The sequence below is a fragment of the Phacochoerus africanus genome, chromosome 6, assembly GCF_016906955.1.
Source record: "Phacochoerus africanus isolate WHEZ1 chromosome 6, ROS_Pafr_v1, whole genome shotgun sequence".
Taxonomy (NCBI): domain Eukaryota; kingdom Metazoa; phylum Chordata; class Mammalia; order Artiodactyla; family Suidae; genus Phacochoerus; species Phacochoerus africanus.
The window spans coordinates 77,517,898-77,537,054 of NC_062549.1; the positions used below are offsets into that span (position 1 = coordinate 77,517,898).

The 19,157-nt window shown below is 46.4% G+C and overlaps 1 protein-coding gene across 3 annotated transcripts in view; it reads left to right on the forward strand.

Moving 5' to 3' along the window:
* The window catches only part of ATP6V1H (ATPase H+ transporting V1 subunit H), a 59,843-nt gene extending 55,927 nt beyond the window's left edge, over window positions 1-3,916 (forward strand). For all 3 annotated transcript variants that reach the window (XM_047783924.1, XM_047783926.1, XM_047783925.1), the window contains one exon: window positions 3,572-3,916. In XM_047783924.1, the coding sequence (XP_047639880.1) occupies window positions 3,572-3,632 (61 nt within the window). In that variant the 3' untranslated portion in view covers window positions 3,633-3,916. The remainder of the gene's footprint in view (window positions 1-3,571) is intronic.
* Window positions 3,917-19,157: the final 15,241 nt, after the last annotated feature.

The window sequence follows — 19,157 nt, forward strand, 5'->3', positions numbered from 1 at the left end:
TTACAATGCTTGTTAATGCAGAGATGGATTTATCCCTGGTTTATGTAACATGGAGTATAGAGTTATGTATCATGTGCAAATACTGCTTCATTCTTTCTCATGGTTTTATGACTGATTGCAGAATTATTTCCGTGAATTGCAGGACTTGGATTCGCTGGTGTTTCTTCCTCTTCTTGACACCTGTGTTTATCTGGAACCCTGGCTGATGTGGGCAGGGATGGGGGGCATGTTGGAGTTGCTGGGGTGAGAGGCCAGTGGCCACACACTGGGGTCTCTGCAGTTCAGGGGCCTCGGGTCCCCCCTGCAGCCTCCTGACAGCCTGTGTGGCCTCTGACCTCCCCAGACCTCCCCAGACCCTCTGGGCCATTCCTGCTGTGTCCCTCGTTCTCTTGAGCAGGGCTGGACTTTTACATGCATTAATTTGGCAAAATATATAAACAATGACAACTTATTCTAGAGAACTTTTATATAGACCCTCAGTTTATAGTTTAACATCATAAGATGTCATCATTTTTCTCCTACAGAATGACTTTGAATGTAGTCAGCCTCTAATTCAGAAGCAGCAAAATGTGCATGTGGACAGCTCAGGACTTCAGGAAAGAAACACTGAATTTTGTAGGTAGAGGATCTCGTGTAGAATTTTTTCTTTGTTTCTAGACTCTTTTTCAACCTATTTTCCAGCAGAATAATAAGTTATGCGTGCTCCCGTCTCTAGATCTTTTATGTGGAGGTGATAAGGTTACAGAGAGGAGCTCACCAAGCCAAGGGTACCGGTGACACTGCGTTCTCCTCCCTCTGATGTTTGTGTCTACCTGGGATGTTTTAGCGCTTCTGGAAGGGCCCAGCAGTGAGTGTAGTGATTAAAACAGTGACTCATAAACGGAGTTGAAGGAAAAAAAACTCCTATGTAATTTTAACTTTTTAGCATTATCATGTTTCTAAAACATTCCATGTGATTAAAAGTAAACACATTTCCAGATTTAACATTTTCCAAAATTAGTGTAGAAGATTACAGTCTCTTTGGGTGCTTGGAGTTTTCCACGTTATTCTTATGACATTTTTAGTGGAGGAATTCTCACGTAAAAATCTTACGTTCCAAATATAATTCAAAGAAAGGAGTCCATAGTGACCTTAAATGTGGACTTTGCTTACGTGCTGTCTTTGTAACTAATAAAAAAATAAACTTTCTTCTTAAGAGTCCTCGTAATAGCCCAGATGTTTCTCCCACACAGCAGGTTATGTGCTGGTTGGTGGTGCTGTGGGCTTTCGGGGCGTGCTCTGTCTTGTACGGATGGCTGTGGCATCACTGCTTGCTGATCTGGAACCAGAATTTAAAAGGAGAAGGGGGACTTCTTGTTCCGGTTCTGCATGTAAGGAGCTTGGAAGTTGCCACTTCATCCGAATAACAAGTAAAAAGCTGAACAGCCTGAAGAATAGACAACTCTTCTGGGGTCCATAGGAGTCGGGGGGGACTCCGGGCACACGGCTTTTTACTGGAGCAAGAGTGCCCACCTGGATGCCGATGAGGGGATGCATGACGTGGGATGTGTGACGGCTGGGCTCTTTTTTGGGCAGTCTGTCTTTAGGTAAATGACTTCAGGGAAAGCCTCTCCCTGCATCTGCTGTTTCTCAAGTGCCTGCAGCTCAGAATAGTACGCTGCAGGGACATTGTCGAGGTGGCACATTCCACTGCCCTTGACGCTAAGCAGTCGAGCGCTCGCAATGGGAGTATTTCAAGGCCTGATGGACAGAAGCACATCCCCCTTCAGGCTTGATTTCTTAGGTGTGTGGGAAATGCACACACAGTGGCTCCACTGTGTCTCAGGGTGTCGGTCATAAGACCCACAGTGGTTAAGAAATCCCTGGTGCTTCCACGCAGGCCCACATCTGGGGTTCAGCCAGTGAGGATTGCCGAGCATGTGCTTTCCTTCGCAGGTGGTTGACTCTGCAGATGAGAATGGAAATTTGGTGACAGACCTTGTACTCCCCACCCCCCTCCACCCAGATGGAACACAGCTGCACCGTCATAAATGCTCCCTAGTCGGTGGCCTCCCCAGAGTGGTGGCCTTGGCAGTGGCCATGAACTCTTCTTTTTCTGTCTAATAAAATTCATAGGCTTCTGTTTTGGCCTCTGCATACGTTAGAACTATTCACTTACTGAAAATTGAAAATAAGACCCCAGAGTAGTTCGTCATTAACACAGGAACATGTCATATGCTTTAATGTGACACCCAAGACAAGTGAGTCAGTGACCAGAACTTTCCTTGCAGGATAAGTTTCTCACGCCGCAGGGAGCTCGGTCAGTCTCACGGTGTTTAAACCATCGCACTCATGAGCCTCACCGACTGGTTCCTGGGCCTCCCGCACTTTCCTCTTGCAGGTGCTGTGTTGTTTCTCAGGCTTCTTCACGAGCTTGATGGCTTTGGGCCAAGGCTGAGATGGTGGTGGAGAGCAGGGCAGTGAAGCCCTGAGCTCATCCCTCTGCCCTGGCTTCTGCGGGGGCAGAAAGTCAGGGCACGTTTGCTGGCCCTTTCCTGAGGTGCCAGGACCAGGCAGGAGAGGACCTGCCCATGCCCCTGCCGCTCCGCCCCAGCCAGATGCCTTCATGCTCGGTCCCATCAGCCCTTGAGGTAACAGCCTGAACTCACACATCTGCCATGTGGTGCAGCTGGAATGTGAACCCAAGTCTGTTCCCAGACTCAAGCTTTTCCCTTTTTATAGGAGGCAATCTTTTAAATATTCTGTACAAATCTCTTTTTCTTGTCCTTATTAGGTAGTTCAGAAACAAAAGTTTAGGCAAATCCTTCATCGGAGAATAGAGACAGGGTTTTTTTTTTTCTGTCCTGGAATCAGCAGTGGTGCCTGCATTCCGTCTGGAGCCAAGTACACACAGACCTGGGTCCCCGTTTAGGTAACTTTCTGAAGGAGCACATCATCTAAAACCTTTCGCGACCATGGCTCCAGGCCCCAGTTGCCGCATCTGTAGGATGAGGACACTGCTTCTCGGCTCTTGTGAAGTTCTGGATTTGGTGGGAGCGTCTTGGTGAAGGTTTCAGACTGCACCAGTACAGCCAGAACAGGTGCCGCAGAACACGTGACCCCAGTTCAGTGTTGTGATGTTCGTGTCAGGGATAGTTTTCAAGGTCACGTGTTCACGCCTAGGGATAGAGACACTCCTCCTCAGGAACGTCACGGACTTTGTTTCTCCAGCACCACTTATGCATCCCCTTCCTGGGAATCATACATAGGTTGGGTTTGAACGTCTTAGGTTGCAGAAGTGCAACCACAGCAAAGACTTTTATTTAAATGGGGAAGCAGACCTTGCCCGTGATCAGACGCAGAAGTGCTCGTTTATATGTCATGTCCTGTTTGTACGAGGTAAATAGAGTGTTTGAAATTCATACAGTACAGATACTTTGGAAATTGGAACAAGAGGACTCTTCTGGGGCTCTCTTACTAGTTTTTAAAAAGTAAAGTAAGTATAAATGACTGTGTTTTGTGCTTCATTTTTGAAAGGGATTCTTTGTTGATTAAATTCTAACTCCCTTGCTTTTGCATTCCTGTTTTTTAGGGAGTATCTCGGTAAACAGCTCCAATCCGAGCAACCTCAGACAGCAGCTGCCCGGAGCTGAATGGGCCCCCCAGCCCTCCCCTCCCTGGGGCTGAAAACCTAGAGTGTGAATCTCAGCAGTTGGGGTCGAGAACAAATGATTTCTCATGTTACGTGTCATTTTCTTCTGTTGTGTAGCTTTTCCTAGTACTGATTTCCCATACAAGTGTTTGCCTGTTAAGTTGTATTAAAATAGATGCTTTCCGTATCTAAAGAAAATAATACTGTTACATACGCTGCTTGTAATTTCTTATTTATTGTTCTCTGGAAATGAATATAGAGTTATTAAAGGATTCTCACTCCCAATACTTTTTTCTCTTTCCTTGTTCCTTACTGGAACTTTGTCAAAAATACCTGTTGTCCCCAACAAATTGGGAGAATTGTATTTGCAAAGTAGCGAATGGTAAATAAGTGTTTTGAAATTATATATATATCTGTATCTGTCTTCCATCCCTCCATCCCTTCATCCACACATATGCATTGCAGCTTTCTCCTGCTAGTATTTAGAGAACTTAAGATTGTTAAATTACCTTTCACGTGATCCTATGGCCCAGAAGGTTTGCTGAAGAAATTTAGCTTTAGATTATTTTCATTGGCTTTTTAGCACCTCAAGTCTATTTTCTTTTAATAGTTTTTGGTTTAACTGTTGTCAGTAGATATTATATTTCCTCCCCCTCCCTTTATGCTGGAACCCAGGCCTTCAGCGATCTAGGTTCACCCCGTACCTTCAGATCTGAGCCTTTTGTTTTTAACCTCATTGCCTGATCTAAGTCTCATTTTTCATTCACTTTTTTATTTTCCCTTTTCATTCCTAGAAGTTCCCAAGTTTGAGTTGTTGAGTCAAGGTGGTAAAGCTAATAAACAATGTATTTGATAAGTTTTTCTTCTGTAGAAAGACACTCATAGGGTCCTTCACCTGCATACGGATCAAAGATTGTCTCATTTTCAGTATGGAGACCCTGAGGGAAAAGTTAGTTAAAAATTAATTAGGTTTGTTCCTAGGTATTTCATTCTTTTTGATGCAATTGTAAATGAGATTGTTTTCTTAAGTTCTCTTTCTGATAGTTCATTGTTAGTGTATGGCAGTGTAACAGATTTACATATATTAATTTTGTGTCCTGAAACTTTACCAAATTCATCAGTGTTTGAGATCTTCAGAATTTTCTCTATATAGGGTCATGTCACCTGCAAACAGTGACAGTTTTACTTCTTTCTTTCCAATTTGGATTTCTCTTATTTCTTTTTCTTGTCTGATTGCTCTGGCAAGGACTTCTAATACTGTGTTGAATGAAAGTGGTGAGAGTGGTCATCCTTGCCTTGTTCCTGAATGTAGAGGAAATGCTTTCAGCTTTTCACCATTGAGTATGTGGCCCTCATTAGTTGAGGTATGTTCCCTTCATGCCCACTTTGTTGAGTGTTTATAATTGTAAATGGATGCTAAATTTTTATAAAGAGCTTTTTTTTTTTTTTGTCTTTTTGCCTTTTCTAGGGCCACTTCCGTGGCATATGGAGGTCTAATCGAAGCTGTAGCCGCCAGCCTACACCACAGCCACAGCAACAGGGGATCCGAGCCGCGTCTGCAACCTACACCACAGCTCACGGCAATGCCAGATTCTCAACCCACTGAGCAAGGCCAGGGATCGAACCCACAACCTCATGGTTCCTAGTTGGATTCGTTAACCACTGAGCCACGATGGAAACTCCTAAAGAGCTTTTTTTACATCTATTGCTATGATCATAGGATTTTTATTCCTCAGTTTGTTAATATGGGTACCACATTGATTGACACTATCAGAGTAAACTTATAAATCTGACAAATTCTAAGTAAATACTTTTAAATATAATTAAGCATGCATTTAGTAGAACAAATCTTGTTAAGCATTTTAAGCATCTTAAAAAGCAGCCTAAACAAAGCACAATGATTACAAAATTTGCTACTGCAGCTACATAAACAATTTACACAAAATCAACATTATAGGACTGAATAACTTCATTTTTTCTGTACTTATTTTTATATATTTCTTTTAAAAAACCCTCTTGACATTCAGTCTGTTCTCAGTTTGTCAGAAGTAATTTCACTAAACATTGAAATATATTAGAAAAAAACAGTATAGAATTTAGGTATTGCTTCATTGGTTTTCTTGTTGAGGGCATAATAGGTTCTGCAAAGTTGGACAGAAGACCCAATTAAACAAACCGATTTCTAAAATATCTGTTAATCACTTGTAGTCAAATTAACCTGAGTTGGTATGCCTAGTAATTTTACAAAAACAAACAAACCAAACCTACCAAATTCTGATTTTCAAATCTGGGGTGGCACATACATTCACATTAAAGGGAGAATGAAATCATATTTTGCTTTTTGGGAAAACTTTTTTGAGTCTATTAACCCTCATATTTTAAAAGATGTGTGAACTGGGTTTTCCCACTGGCAGGTAAAGCTTGTTCCCACGCATTGCACCTGGCTGGAAACAAATACCAGATTTATAGAATATATCCAATTGAAAAAAAACCTCACTTCTTATTTAGCCACATCAGAGTAATTGAGGTTATTTTTAAATATAATTTAAATAACTTCATACCTTCTTGCTGTCGAATCTTGGAAAACACAGAGCCCAGTTTTGATGCTTTGGATTTATTTGCTAATTGCTTAGAAAGTTCTCTGTTCTCGGTCTTTGCCTTTAGAAATTGAGAATATTTGAGACTAAAATTTGAAACCACTGACATTAGTAGTTGTCAAAGTTACTTTCCAAACCTGAACCTTTTAGTTAGAAATTTCTCCCTTACTTTACTGTTACAGAATGTTCTGTTCTGGTTAAAAATGTGGCTCCTTTAATAGCTTTCTGAGCAAGTTTCCAGTGGAAAAGTCAGTTGGAAAGAAGACTGAGCTGCAAATGTTATGTTACTTAAACATTTCTGCAAATCCAATACCGAGGTCACATTCTCTTTCTGTTCTTTTTTGTCTTTTTTTTTGTTGTTGTCATTTTTGCCTTTTGAGGGCCACACCCATGCCATATGGAGGTTTCCAGGCTAGGGGTCTAATCGGAGCTGCAGCTACCAGCCTACACCACAGCTCAGAGCAACGCCCGATCCTTGACCCACTGAGCAAGGCCAGGGATCGAACCCACAACCTCATGGTTCCTAGTCGGATTTGTTTCCGCTGCGCCATGACGGGAATTCCTCTCTTTCCGTTCTTAAAAGAGAAAGAGTGTTGATTACTCTTCCAAAAATAGAATAAAAGTGGAAGAAGCACGTCTGTGAGTGAAGGAATGCTGGGTCTAAGATGATTTTACCTTCCAGTAACTGTTTATGCTTTTGTCTCTTTACCCTCTCAAAGGAAAGAAGAAAATATCAGGAAACTTGGGAGGATTTTAGGGTCTGTCCATTCAAATGTTTAAAGTTTTGAGAATTGAAATTAGTATATGTGAAGGATTGAGAACAGATTGTAATTATTACATGTGATTATTTTAGGTAGTGTGATAGATATCCTGCCTCTTCTCACTTTATGCCAGGGATTGGCTACCTGTTTTATTGCAAACAGCTCTAGTTAAGAGTATTTACTTGCTTTGAGCCAGTATCAGTTTCTAGTAATTTTCAATAGCGGGGCCAAGATCTGCTTTTGGAATCATGCAGAACAAATCTTATCCTTAAGATTCTACTTTCTTTTACAAATGTTTGGTTAGGGAGTTCCCATTGTGGCTCAGCAGGTTATGAATGTGACTAGTATCAATGAAGACACGGGTTTGATCCCTGGCCTTGGTCAGGGCGGGTTAAGGATCTGGTGTTGCCCTGAGCTGGTGTGTAGTTCCCAGAGGTGGCTTGGATCCCGAGTGGCTGTGGTGTAGGCCGGCAGGTGCAGCTCTGATTCAACCCCTAGCCTGGGAACTTACGTGTGCCACAGGTGTGGTCCTGAAAAGACCAAAAAAAAGAAAGTTTATTCTAGAATAATGATTCCTTATTTTTGTCATTGAAAATGTTTCTGTTTGAATGCTGAACGTCTCAGAGCACGTTTTGCTAGAGCAAGGTGAAGCCAGTGTGTCATGTGATGTGTTAGCAGTGAGGCTGTGACCCTCCTCCCTGGTGGCCCAGCCATCAGGAGAAGCTGTTGGGAGAAAGGGTTGCAGAAGTGAGGTTTTAAGTTGGTTGGTTGTCACAAAACCGCTTTAAAAGAAGGCAATTGCTCACATGAGACATGGGTCTCTGAGGGCCGGCTCTCTAAGAGGTAGCCGTGCCCTTGACCCTCTCAAAGCAGAGGTCCTTACTTTGGCTTTGGGCAGGGAGTTGCCTGCATGGCGCCCTGTGACCCTCTGCACCAGCACAGCTGGCAACTGGCATGGGGCACCCGCAGGCAGCACCTCAGGGGTAGCCAGTCCTGGGTGGGGAGGCCCAGTCCAGGAGTGGGTGCAGGACAGTCACGCTGACCCAGAGCTCCCATTTGAGATGATGAGATGCTGGCATGAAGCTTAGATGACAGTAATGGGCAGTGAGATGACAACCGTTGGAAGAGATACCTAGAGAGATGAAGAGGTCATAAACCCTCAGCAAGAACCCCTGAAGCAGGGGAGAGGGGGCGCGAGTCTGGTGACGGCAGCGGGGGAAGAGCTGGGCCAGCCGAGCGCAGTTGTCAGCCCCGTGGGAGGCCAGCATCCCTGAGGACTGGGCCGCCCAGGATCAAAGCTGCCACGATCAAATAGGTGGGGAGTTCCGGGTGATCACAGAATACAAGGTCCATATATAAAAACATGTTTTGGAGTTCCCGTCACAGCTCAGTGGTTAACAAACCTGACTAGTATCCATGAGGACTCGGGTTTGATCCTTGGCCTTGCTCAGTGGGTTAAGGATCTGGCGTTGCCATGAGCTGTGGAGTAGGTTGCAGACGTGGCTTAGATCCCATGTTGCTGTGGCTGTGGTGTAGACTGGTGGCTATAGCTCTGATTGGGCTCTGGCCTGAGAAACTCCATATCCCACGGGCATGGCCCTAAAAAAGACAAAAGACCAAAAAAAAAAAAAAAAATTCTGTGCTAGCAACCAACAACTGGAAATTGAAATTTAAAATAGTGTATGGAGTTCCCACCGTGGCCCAGTGGGTTAAGAATCTGACTGTAGCAGTTCATGTCACTGCTGAAGCACGGGCTCAATCCCAGCCCGATATAGTGGGTTAAACGATCTGGCAGGGCCTCACCTGCAGCTCAGGTTCAATTCCTGGCTTGAGAACTTCTATATGCCATGGTATGGCCATAAAAAAAATGGTAAAAACTACAAAAATTACTTTAAACATTTAACAAAGAATGTGTAAGATCTGCTCACTGAAAACCATGACAGCACTGAGACAAATGAAGGCAGATAAACTTAATGCGGAGATGGTCATGATCTCTGCTTACAGTGTCACTTCTCCCCACTAGGTCCATAGCATCCATATAGTCCCAACAGCAGCACCGGCAGGCCTTGCTGTGGGAATGCAAAAGATCTAGAAGAACTGAAATGATTTTTTTTTTTTTTTGACTATGCCCACGACATGTGGAATTTCCCAGGCCAGGAATCAAACCTCAGCCACAGCAGCAACAACATTGGGTCCTTAACCCTCTGAGCCACCAGGAAACTCCCAGAGCTGAAACAGTTTTCAGAGAATTGGAAGTTGGAGGCCTTGGAGTTCCCGTTGTGGCTCAGCAGTAATGAAGCTGACTAGTATCCATGAAGACGCAGGTTGGATCCCTGGCCTCGATCGGTGAGTTAAGGATCCTGCGTTCCTGTGAGCTGTGGTATAGGTCGGTAGCTGCAGCTCAGATTCAACTCCTAGCCTGAGAACTTCATATGCTGCAGGTGCAGCCCTAAAGAGCCAAAAAATGAAAGAAAGGAAAGAAGGAAAGCAAGCAAGCAGGAGGCCTTAACAGTACTTGGCCATAAATAGAGCCAGGGTGTACTGGTATACAAATCAGTGTATAAACCAGGACAGAAGATTGTCCAGAAATAGAGCTTGTTGGAATAAAACTCAACAAATGTGGCCTAATTTGAGGGGTTAAAATGAAAACAAAATAGAACAAAAATTTTGTACATAAGAGCATGTGATTTGTGAGGATTGTGATCAGAGTTTGTGTTCTTAGGTCCTTGCTTTACTTGGGAGGAGGAAAAATATATTGCTTAGCTTTGAAGTTTTTTATTTTTATTTTTTCTTTGCTTTTTAGGACCGCACTCGTGGCATGTGGAGGTTTCCAGGCTAGGGGTTGAATCAGAGCTGTAGCTGCTGGCCTACGCCAGAGCCACAGCAACGCGGGATCTGAGCCGCGTCTGCGACCTACACCACAGCTCAGAGCAACACCAGATCCTTAACCCACTGAGCAAGGCCAGGGATTGAACCCACAACCTCAGGGTTCCTAGTCGGGTTCGTTAACCACTGAGCCACGACGGGAACTCCAACTTTCAAGTTTTATAAGTCAGATATTCATGGTGATATATTTAAAGGTAACTCAAAATTATATTAGCAACAAGCCATGGCTGTAGAGGTGAGAGAGGCATAAACTAAAAAAATTTATGAACACAAACCCCATGCAGTAGAGCCAGGAGGCCAGCAGAAGGCGCTCTCAAGCTTTCCAGGAATGACAGCCCCTTGTCCCTGGCCAGGACTTAGCCAATGACAAGCCTTGGGCTCTGTCACTACATGCCTCCCACTTCCTTTTCCATCTATAAAAGCGGCTCCTCTTGCCCTGTGGGGACAGGCTGTGGCTGCCGTGGTTGCAGACCTAGAATTGCAATTCTCTGCTAATCCCAAGTACACCCATCTTTGCTGGATAAATGACTGTCTGACTGACTGACTGTTCAGGTCAGCAGCTGCCATCTCAGGTCCACCACTCACGGCTTGTGCTTAGTTTCCAGAAGTGTAATGATGCCTGTTTTGAGGTTGTTGAAAGGGTCAGTGAGATCAACAAGAGTGGCTCAGAACCTGGCTCAGACTCAGTGAAGACAGATCGCCAGGCAGTGTCCCCATGTCACCTGCTATTTTCTGCACAGGCCCAGGGCTGCTTTCTGAGTTGCCAAGTTCCTTCCAGGATCTTTAGTGAAAGAAAGGAGAGCACACAAGTGTGCTCTCAGATGCAATGTGTGTGTGCATGTGTGCGTGTGCGTGTGTGTGTGTGTGCATGTGCACATGCGTGCTCCTGTCCTCCAGGTGGGACGGGTGCCTTCTGCAGGCAGCAGCCTGTGCTCCCAACCCCTTGGCGCAGTGGTACCACCAACAGGCCTCTGTTCCCAGTGCCTAGCTGCCTCCTACAGAGTAGTCACTGGTTAAGTACTGGTGGCTTTTTTGAGATGCTTCTCTGTAAATCAACCCTCGCTAAGGATTTTGGAGGATTTGAATGTAAGAAAAAGAGTTGAAGGATCTTGGGTTGTTTGTTGTTAAGGAGATTCATTTAATCAGGTAAGACTCATCAGTTTCTCAAGCTCAAGGTCAATGGACTTGGTTTCAAAGAAGAGAGCAAATGTGCTTTCACACAGATTCCATCTGTTAGCTCTGCACCAGATTAATAATCCTGCTCCTTGAAATTGCTGTGCGACCTTCTTCTCTGGTCATTTACCTCTCTCCCTCTCAGTGGCAGTGATTGCTCTGGCATTGTCTGTGTTTTCATTCTGCTGCAGGACTCAGCACAGAACAAATGTGTGGACACCAAGGCTTTTTACCAGGAAGCAGCGTTTATTCGGGACAGCACTGGCTTAGCGGATTGGTATCTGGAGGCTAAGCCCAGGACGCAGCGGGCCTCTGCCTTACACATCCCACTTGTTTTCCTAAGTTTCTTTGTCCCTCTTATCAGGTACACTATAAATTTTGAACAGACAGCTATAGATGCGCCTCCGCCCATGGATGTAGGTTATGCTACATTACTGCAGAACTGCGCATTGGCACACAGATGCCACCAGTGTGTGTTGCCTTCCCTTTGAGGGCCCTGCCCCCTCCCCACTATAGGTCCTGGAGGGGTAGTCTCTTGTAAGGATTAGGCTGGAACTCAGAATATACCCCGCTGGAGGAGGCATCGAGCTGCCCCGGGTCACAGGCAGCACAGCACCTGGCTAAGAAGTAGAAAAGAAAAAAAGGAATGGAAGTGCGTGAAGCAGTTCCATTTCTCTTTAAATAGGTTTTAAAAAGGAATATCTGACTCTTTAAATAGAGTCTGCAAAGGCCCCGGGGTTGCTGGTAACCTCGCACTGTTCGTGTACCTGGCAAGTTGTGCAGGAATCCACGGGTCAGTCGTATCCTTTGGGGCCTCGAAAGTGCCGGACGACCAGTCTGCATCAGCCTGTCTGATACAAAGGCTGTGAAAAGTCAACGTATGCTTAAAACGTTTCCCCTTAATTTTAGTTTGGAAATAATTTCATATTTACAAAAAGTTGCAAAAACAAAAATGGTAAAAAAAATGTATAGACAAATTCACCTTTTGCTGATATTTTACCCCCCCCACCTTATTCCTTTTTAGAGCCACACCCACAGCATATGGAAGTTCCCAGGCTAGGGGTTGAGTTGGAGCTACAGCTGCCGGCCTACACCACAGCCACAGCAATGCCAGATCTGAACCACATCTGTGACCTACACCACAGCTCATGGCAATGCCAGATCCCTGACCCCCTGAATGAGGCCAGGGATGGAACCTGCATCCTCATGGATCCTAGTCGGATTCGTTTTTGCTGCACCATGACGGGAACTCCCTAATGGAGATGTTCTTATACAGCCTCAGTACAATTATCACCCACATAGGGGTGCATTTACTTTTATCTGATTTATTACTCATATTCCAGCTTTTTCTAGTTGGTTTACTGTCCTTTATAGCAACATTTCCCCCTTTGGTACAGGATCTAGATTAGATCAGGAATTACACTTAGTTGTCACGTCAACATGTAATGTTAAAAAGTCATGGAAGGAACCAGATGAGTGGTGTTGGTGTTTGATTTAAAAATTGCATCCCTGATAATCAGTTTGGGGGCAGTGAGACCTCTCTGAAGTGTGCTGTTTGGCCTAAAAAGGGATTAGAACATGAGAAAACAAGCTTGCAGGTGATGAAAAGAGTGACAGGCGCGATTCTCTATGGCGCTGTGATTAGAACAGTCATTCCTGAAGGACTTTCTGGGCTTTATAAAACAAAGTCCCAGATCCCATCTTCAGAAATGCAGATTTAGTAGATTTGGCCTGAGGCCTACGAAATCGTGGGGGTTTGTTTTGTTTTGTTTTTTAAAATGTCCTGGCTGGTCATGACTGGCAGCAGGTTCAGGGGCACAAGAAGAGACGTGGGGCTGTGAGTGTAGCCACAGAGCACAAGCCGGCTCTGCCTTGAGCACACGGACAACTGCAGACACTGGCTCTGAACCAGTCACTGCCACAGCCATGCTGCAGGTGGATTTGTGGCACAACCTCTGAACAACAGTCCATCAAGCTAGCTTCTCAAGGTTATTCTGAAGATTGAGGAGATAAAGTATATGCAGAATGTCCGGCATAGAATCGATCGATCCCCGATACATGCTTGGCGAATTGGATTTTGAATACCAGGCATTTAAAAGATAAATACTGTGCTTGCAGCATTTTGAATCATGGCACATGGCCTCGGAGTGCGTCAGCTCCTTGACATAACTCATGACAACATCTGAGCCGTCAATGCCAATGTCCTAGCAATCAATGAACCTGCAGACTGTGAGAAAGGCAGGGCTCACACACAATAGGTGAGGTTAGGAAAAGAATTCCAGTAAACTCGTGACTACCAGATTCTAAAATTTATATGAAAATGCAGAGGCTCTCGAACAGTCCAAGCTGTTTTGAAAAGAAAGCACAGAGTTGGAGACTTCTAGCTCCCGGTTTAAAGAGTCGCTCTAAAGATGCCATAATCAAGTCAGGCTGGTGCTGGTGTAAGAACAAACATGTAAATCAATGGGTGTACGAATCTTTGTCCTTCAAGTTCAAAACTAACTCCACGTCTGTAACAACTGGTTCCTGATATGTCAATGTGCAAAGGCAGTTCAGTGGAGAAAGAATCGTCCTTTCAGCAACTGTTACCGGAGTAACTGGATTTCCATGTGCGGAAAACAGATGTCTGTCTACAGCCTGCACCATATTAAAAGGGGATTGCAAACTGGATCATAGACCTAAATGTAAAACCCAGGGTCCCGGGCTTATGTCCCTGGTCAGTGGGTGTCTGTGAGTTGAGGGTGGACCCTCTCACAGGGAGTGAATCCACTCAGCCCATTTTTACCAACCTCTGCTCCGCGTGTCCTGTACTGGACAGCGGGCCCCGTCTTCACACAGCTCTCAGTTCAGGGAGAGATGAGAGCTGGCGTTGGGTGAAGGTTGGTGCTAGTTTTGCAAAGCGCTGGAGGAAAATGAAAGGAGCGTGTCCTGCACGTTCCCTCTGTGTCCCCATGTGCCCTTAGGTGCAGAGATCCCCGGCATGCAGCCCACCTGGCCTCTCGGGCCCTCTCTCACTTTGTCCAGGATGGGGAGTGACAGTGCTGGTGGTGACCTGGGGACGAGGATCACTGTCCCTCCTCTGTTTCCGCAGGGAGTGCAGGAGGTCTGCGTGGTCGAAGGGGTAGGGGGGCACCTGGCCGGTGCCCGTCCTTGTCCCTGCCGTGCGGGTGGATGGGTGGGTCTGCCAGGGGCTGGGCTTATGTTGCGGAACCGTCCAGGGGCAGCTGTGTTTGTCATAAAGACTCCACATGGCCTCTCTAGAATCGGTGGGGAAAGGGAGTAGGGTCCCCTACTCATCAGGGTCCTCCAAGGCATCCAGGGGAAGGCTAGACAGACAGGGGCACTGAGACAGGACCCTCCTAGCAACGTCTGAAGCAATGGATGCCCTCTGTCTGGTTTCTTTCCTGCACAGCCAGGGAGGTGAGGCTTCACCAGCCGGCTGGACACTGGTCCACTTTGCAGTCTGCTGATGGGGACTCCAGCCCCTCTGCCTTCAGGGGTGTCTGCTGACAGGGCCCTCAGCCCCCTCTAAGTTCAGGGTGTGCTTGCTGCTGGGTTGATCATCCTGGAGTCTGAGTTCAAGTCACACCAGAGTCTGCTCAGGCACTGAGACATCTGGGCCCTGGACACCACCCTGGGCCTCCCCTGGCGATTTAGTCATCTGCCTGCAGGCGGTTCTCTGTTTGCCGAGTATCCATAGACTGAGCAGCTTCCTCCGTTTTGGTAAAAAGTTGGGGTCTGTGCTGAAAGGTCTAGGAGGGGTTTGGAACGTGGGGCCTGAGAGGCGCTCCTTCGGGCTATGGCTGTGCCTTCTCCCTTCTGCCTGGACCAGCACAGCTTTGAGCCGAGCCACGCAGGATGAATCTTCTGTTGCATCTGGAAGCTCTCTCTGCCAAGCATATTAAAATTCAGCCGACGTCCCCAGTGAAAACTAACCCAAGTGCGGAGCTATAAAAGACATGTCATGCATAGCCAAGCTTCAAAGGGATATTTAATAAACATATGATTAATGTCTGTGCAGATTTACTCCAATGAAGTTTTATTTTGAAGTGGGAAAATAGGACACTGAGATGGAAATAAATCAAATGATTAACAGAGTTCCTGTATCATTGCTCTATAATCTGACCATCCATCAGTGAAATAGAATATTTATTTTAAATAATCTTAGCAAATGTTTTGATGTATAATAAACTAATTCAATTCAAATCAACTAAGTTATTAAAAAAAACTATTGTGTGTAAGACTGACCTAAGGACTTATTGTGTCCAGGTGTGAGTGTGTGTCTAGGTATGTGTGCCCAGGTGTGCATATAAGGGGCTGTGTAAGAGATGCCACTTCCTGTCTTTGAAGAGTTTGTAACGTAGGGAGAGAGTGGAATCACAGCTTTAATGTAAGGCACATGTGATGCGTACTATAAGAAAAATGTTTCTTCTGGTTGTGGGAGTGATGTATTAAAGGGAAAAAGAATTGCAGAGGAAAAGATGAGACTTGAGGTCTGTGCAGCTTTTCCTTTTCTCGGCTCACAGCCTCTTGGCTCCCTCCCCACCCCCAGAGTGACTGCTCTCAATCCACACCTTACTGCTGCCATCCTTGTCGCTGGATGGAGAGGCACCTGTCCGTTCTTACCTAGCCCACTTCACCGCGCAGGTGGTTCTTAGCCAGCGCTGCTGTCTCCGATAATGATCGGTTCTCAGCGCTGGCTTGTCCCCGAGGTGTGAGACCTTTCCCACCCACTCAGGAGAGAGAGAGTCACCATCTCAGGGTGTGGCCACGCACCCCCGCGCTTGAGAGCGTCTTGCCAGGATGCACCTGTTAAAAATCGCACCTGGAGAAGTTCCCCTCGTGGCTCAGTGGTTAACGAATCCAACTAGGAACCATGAGGTTGCGGGTTTGATCCCTGGCCTTTCTCAGTGGGTTGAGGATCTGGCCTTGCCGTGAGCTGTGGTGTAGGTTGCAGACTTGGTCAGATCCCGCGTTGCTGTGGCTGTGGCGTAGGCCGGCGGCCACAGCTCCGATAGGACCCCTAGCCTGGGAACCTCCATATGCTGCAGGATCTGCCCAAGAAATGGCAAAAAGACCAAAAAAAAAAAAAAAAGCACTTGGAAAGAAGGCTGCAGTAGCAGCAGAGAACAGACGCTGTTCACTGGTGGGAGCTCAACCTGCTGGTCCTTAGGTGTGATTTCCTATGAGGCATGGCAGGCCTAGGTCTGGGTTTGCTTTCCTAGGCCGCTAGGGCACTAGCACATCTTCAAGTCTGATGGCTCCTTTTTTTGATTAATTTACAGATTTAAATGATGACTTGAAGGCTGAATAAGAGTGTAGTGGCCATGCCCCCCATCGGTACACAGGTCTGCGTCTCTCCTGCCTTTACCTACACAGGGCATCCCGGATCCTAGCCTCTCCTGAGGCCACGCCCATCCCCTGCTTCACGGGGTCCAGTTCCAAAGCTGAGTTGGCCCGACACTGGCCTCCCTTCCCAGCCTGGTCCCCAGAGCTTCCCCCTGGTGCTCTGTCTTCCCCCCTTGACAACTGTTGTGTCCCTCGGCTCCTAACTGACTCCTCAGTGCCTCGGGGTTTCCTCCAAGAGGCTCCCTGACTCAGATGCATTAGGATCCCCTCTTTGCTCTCGTTCCCAGAATGTCTGCTTTCCTTCAGGAACATGAGGCCAGTTTATAATCATGTTTTTGTTGTGGTCTTTTCTGGTCTCTCCCCAAAGCAGGGGGCGTCTGACTCACTGCCCTGCACTCAGCCCCTCACGCAGCAGCGCCCAGTAAACAGGAGGTCCTCAATTTGCAAGTGGAATAATATCCAGTAAAAGAAACCCATGTTCCGCAGCATTTACTTGAGGGGACAGGGAAAGGCCTTGGTGGGGGTGGGTCCCTGGAGGGTGAGACTTGAAGGTGCAGTGTGGGGTGACACGAGGGGCTGTGCTGGGCCACCTCGCTGGCCCCAGCCCTTGGCCTTGGTGAGCAGGTTGTGTTCAGCTGTTGAATGGCAGAATTTGAGCCGTGAAAAGAAGGGACATTTCAGGATGAAATCAGCCTCTTTTTTAAGTGGTCCAGAGGTTGGAAATGAGTGGCTGTCTTCCTTCCTCAGGCAGGAGGGCTGGGGGTACCTGAGGAGGGCTGGGGGGTGGGGGCCTCCTGTAAAAGTAATAGTTGGCCTTGCATGTCGAGGGGCACAGCACTTTTTAGAGCAGCAGTTTTCTGTCAATAGTGTGATGTTAATAGTGCCTGTTTGAGGAGTTCCCGTCATGGTGCAGTGGTTAACGAATCCGACTAGAAACCGTGAGTTTGCAGGTTCGATCCCTGGCCTTGCTTAGTGGGTTAAGGATCCGGTGTTGCCGTGAGCTGAGGCTTGGATTTGGCATTGCTGTGGCTGTGGTGTAGGCCGGTGGCTCACAGCTCTGATTAGACCCCTAGCCTGGAAACCTCCATATGCTGCGGGAAGCGGCCCTAGAAAAGGCAAAAGGACAAAAAAATAAAAAAAATTTTAAAAAATTAAAAAAATAAAAATAAAAAAATAGCGCCTGTTTGATAGTGTTGTTATGAGGCTGGCTCGAGGCCAGGGATTTGCGCTAAGGGCTTATGAGGGGTCCTGACACAGAGTTGATGCTAATTACTTACTCCGGTAACTGGGAACAAGTCTGTGGGATGGACTCCTGGTAAGAGCGAGGCTTGCCATGTTGGATGCCCTCCACCACCGTACAATCCAGTTTAGAATTGCACTTGGGAGCCTTTATCTGAAGCACTCACTGGCCTGTAATTGTCTGTCCTATAGTTTCTCATGACCTAAATTTTCAAGCTGAGTGGTTATTTTTCTAGTTACCTGCCAATATCTGCTGTTTGAATATCACTCAGCAGTTACCACGGCTGCACGAATTTAGGTGAATAAAACAGATGGGTTCTCTTAAAAATTTCCATTAATGCAAATAGGTCCCTTTGCAAGGTGAGTATCATGGCCTTGTTTTGGTCACTGGTTCACGGGCTAATGTGGTGAGGTGTCCTTTCTAATAGCAGGTTTTTTTTTTGTTTTTTTTTTTTTCTGGAACCTTGGCCCATAGTGAAGCTGCTGCTCTTCCTTTCAGGGAGGGCGACAATAGGAGTGACACTCTGTGCTCCTGCTTGCTTGCTTTTTTGTGCATGTCTGGTCAAATGGAAAGCAGGAAGCAGCACTTTCTTAGGCTTTTCAAAGGTGCAGTGAAGATACACGGCATTTGGATTGTCAAGTCAGTCTTCACATAGAGGGAGAGAAATTGTGAGCAGTGCAGGGGGAAAGCTGGAGCAAACAGACGAGAGCGTGTGTGTGGCTGAGTCCTGTCTCCGCTTCCGGGTTCTCATGTGAAAAGCACGAGGGCAGACAAAGTGGAGGTAAAGACCGCAGGTTCTGGGTCCAATCCTGAGTTTCTGGCTTGTGACTCTTTTTTTTTTTTTGGTCTTTTTAGGGCCACACCTGAGGCACATGGAAGTTCCCAGACTAGGGGTCGAATCAGAGCTGAGCTGCACCACATTGCCAGCCTATAATACCACAGCCACAGCAACACCAGATCCGAGCTGCATCTGCGACCTACACCACAGCTCACGGCATCACTGGATCCTTAACCCAGTGAGTGAGGCCAGGGATCGAACCCGAGTCCTCCTGGATGCTCGTTGGGTTTATTACCACTGAGCCAGGATGGAACTTCCATCCCTGGCTTGTGACTCTTGATTAAGTTCTTACCACTCCCCATTCTTCAGTTTCACAAATAAACAAACCACTCATGGAGACAAATGATTTGTGCTGATAAATACTTAGGGCCAATTAGTAAGCACACATTGCATTTTAGTGACAATTTCTAGCCTAAGCAAAACTAGGCCATCACACCCATGCTTGACACTGGGCAGTCTGGATGACATGTCACTGGTAGCTGGTGGTCCTCCTACCTGCTCCCTTGGGTGGGGAGCCCAGGCCAGCAGTGGCTGAGCTGGAGGTGTGGATGGGTGTGTGCTACCTGGTTTGGTAGGTGCTGCCTCGGTCAGGAGATTATGTAAAGTTGGGGTGTGTGTGTGTGTGTGTGTGTGTGTGTGTGGAGGGAGACAGATCACAAAAGGTAGGGAAGTCTAAATGGAT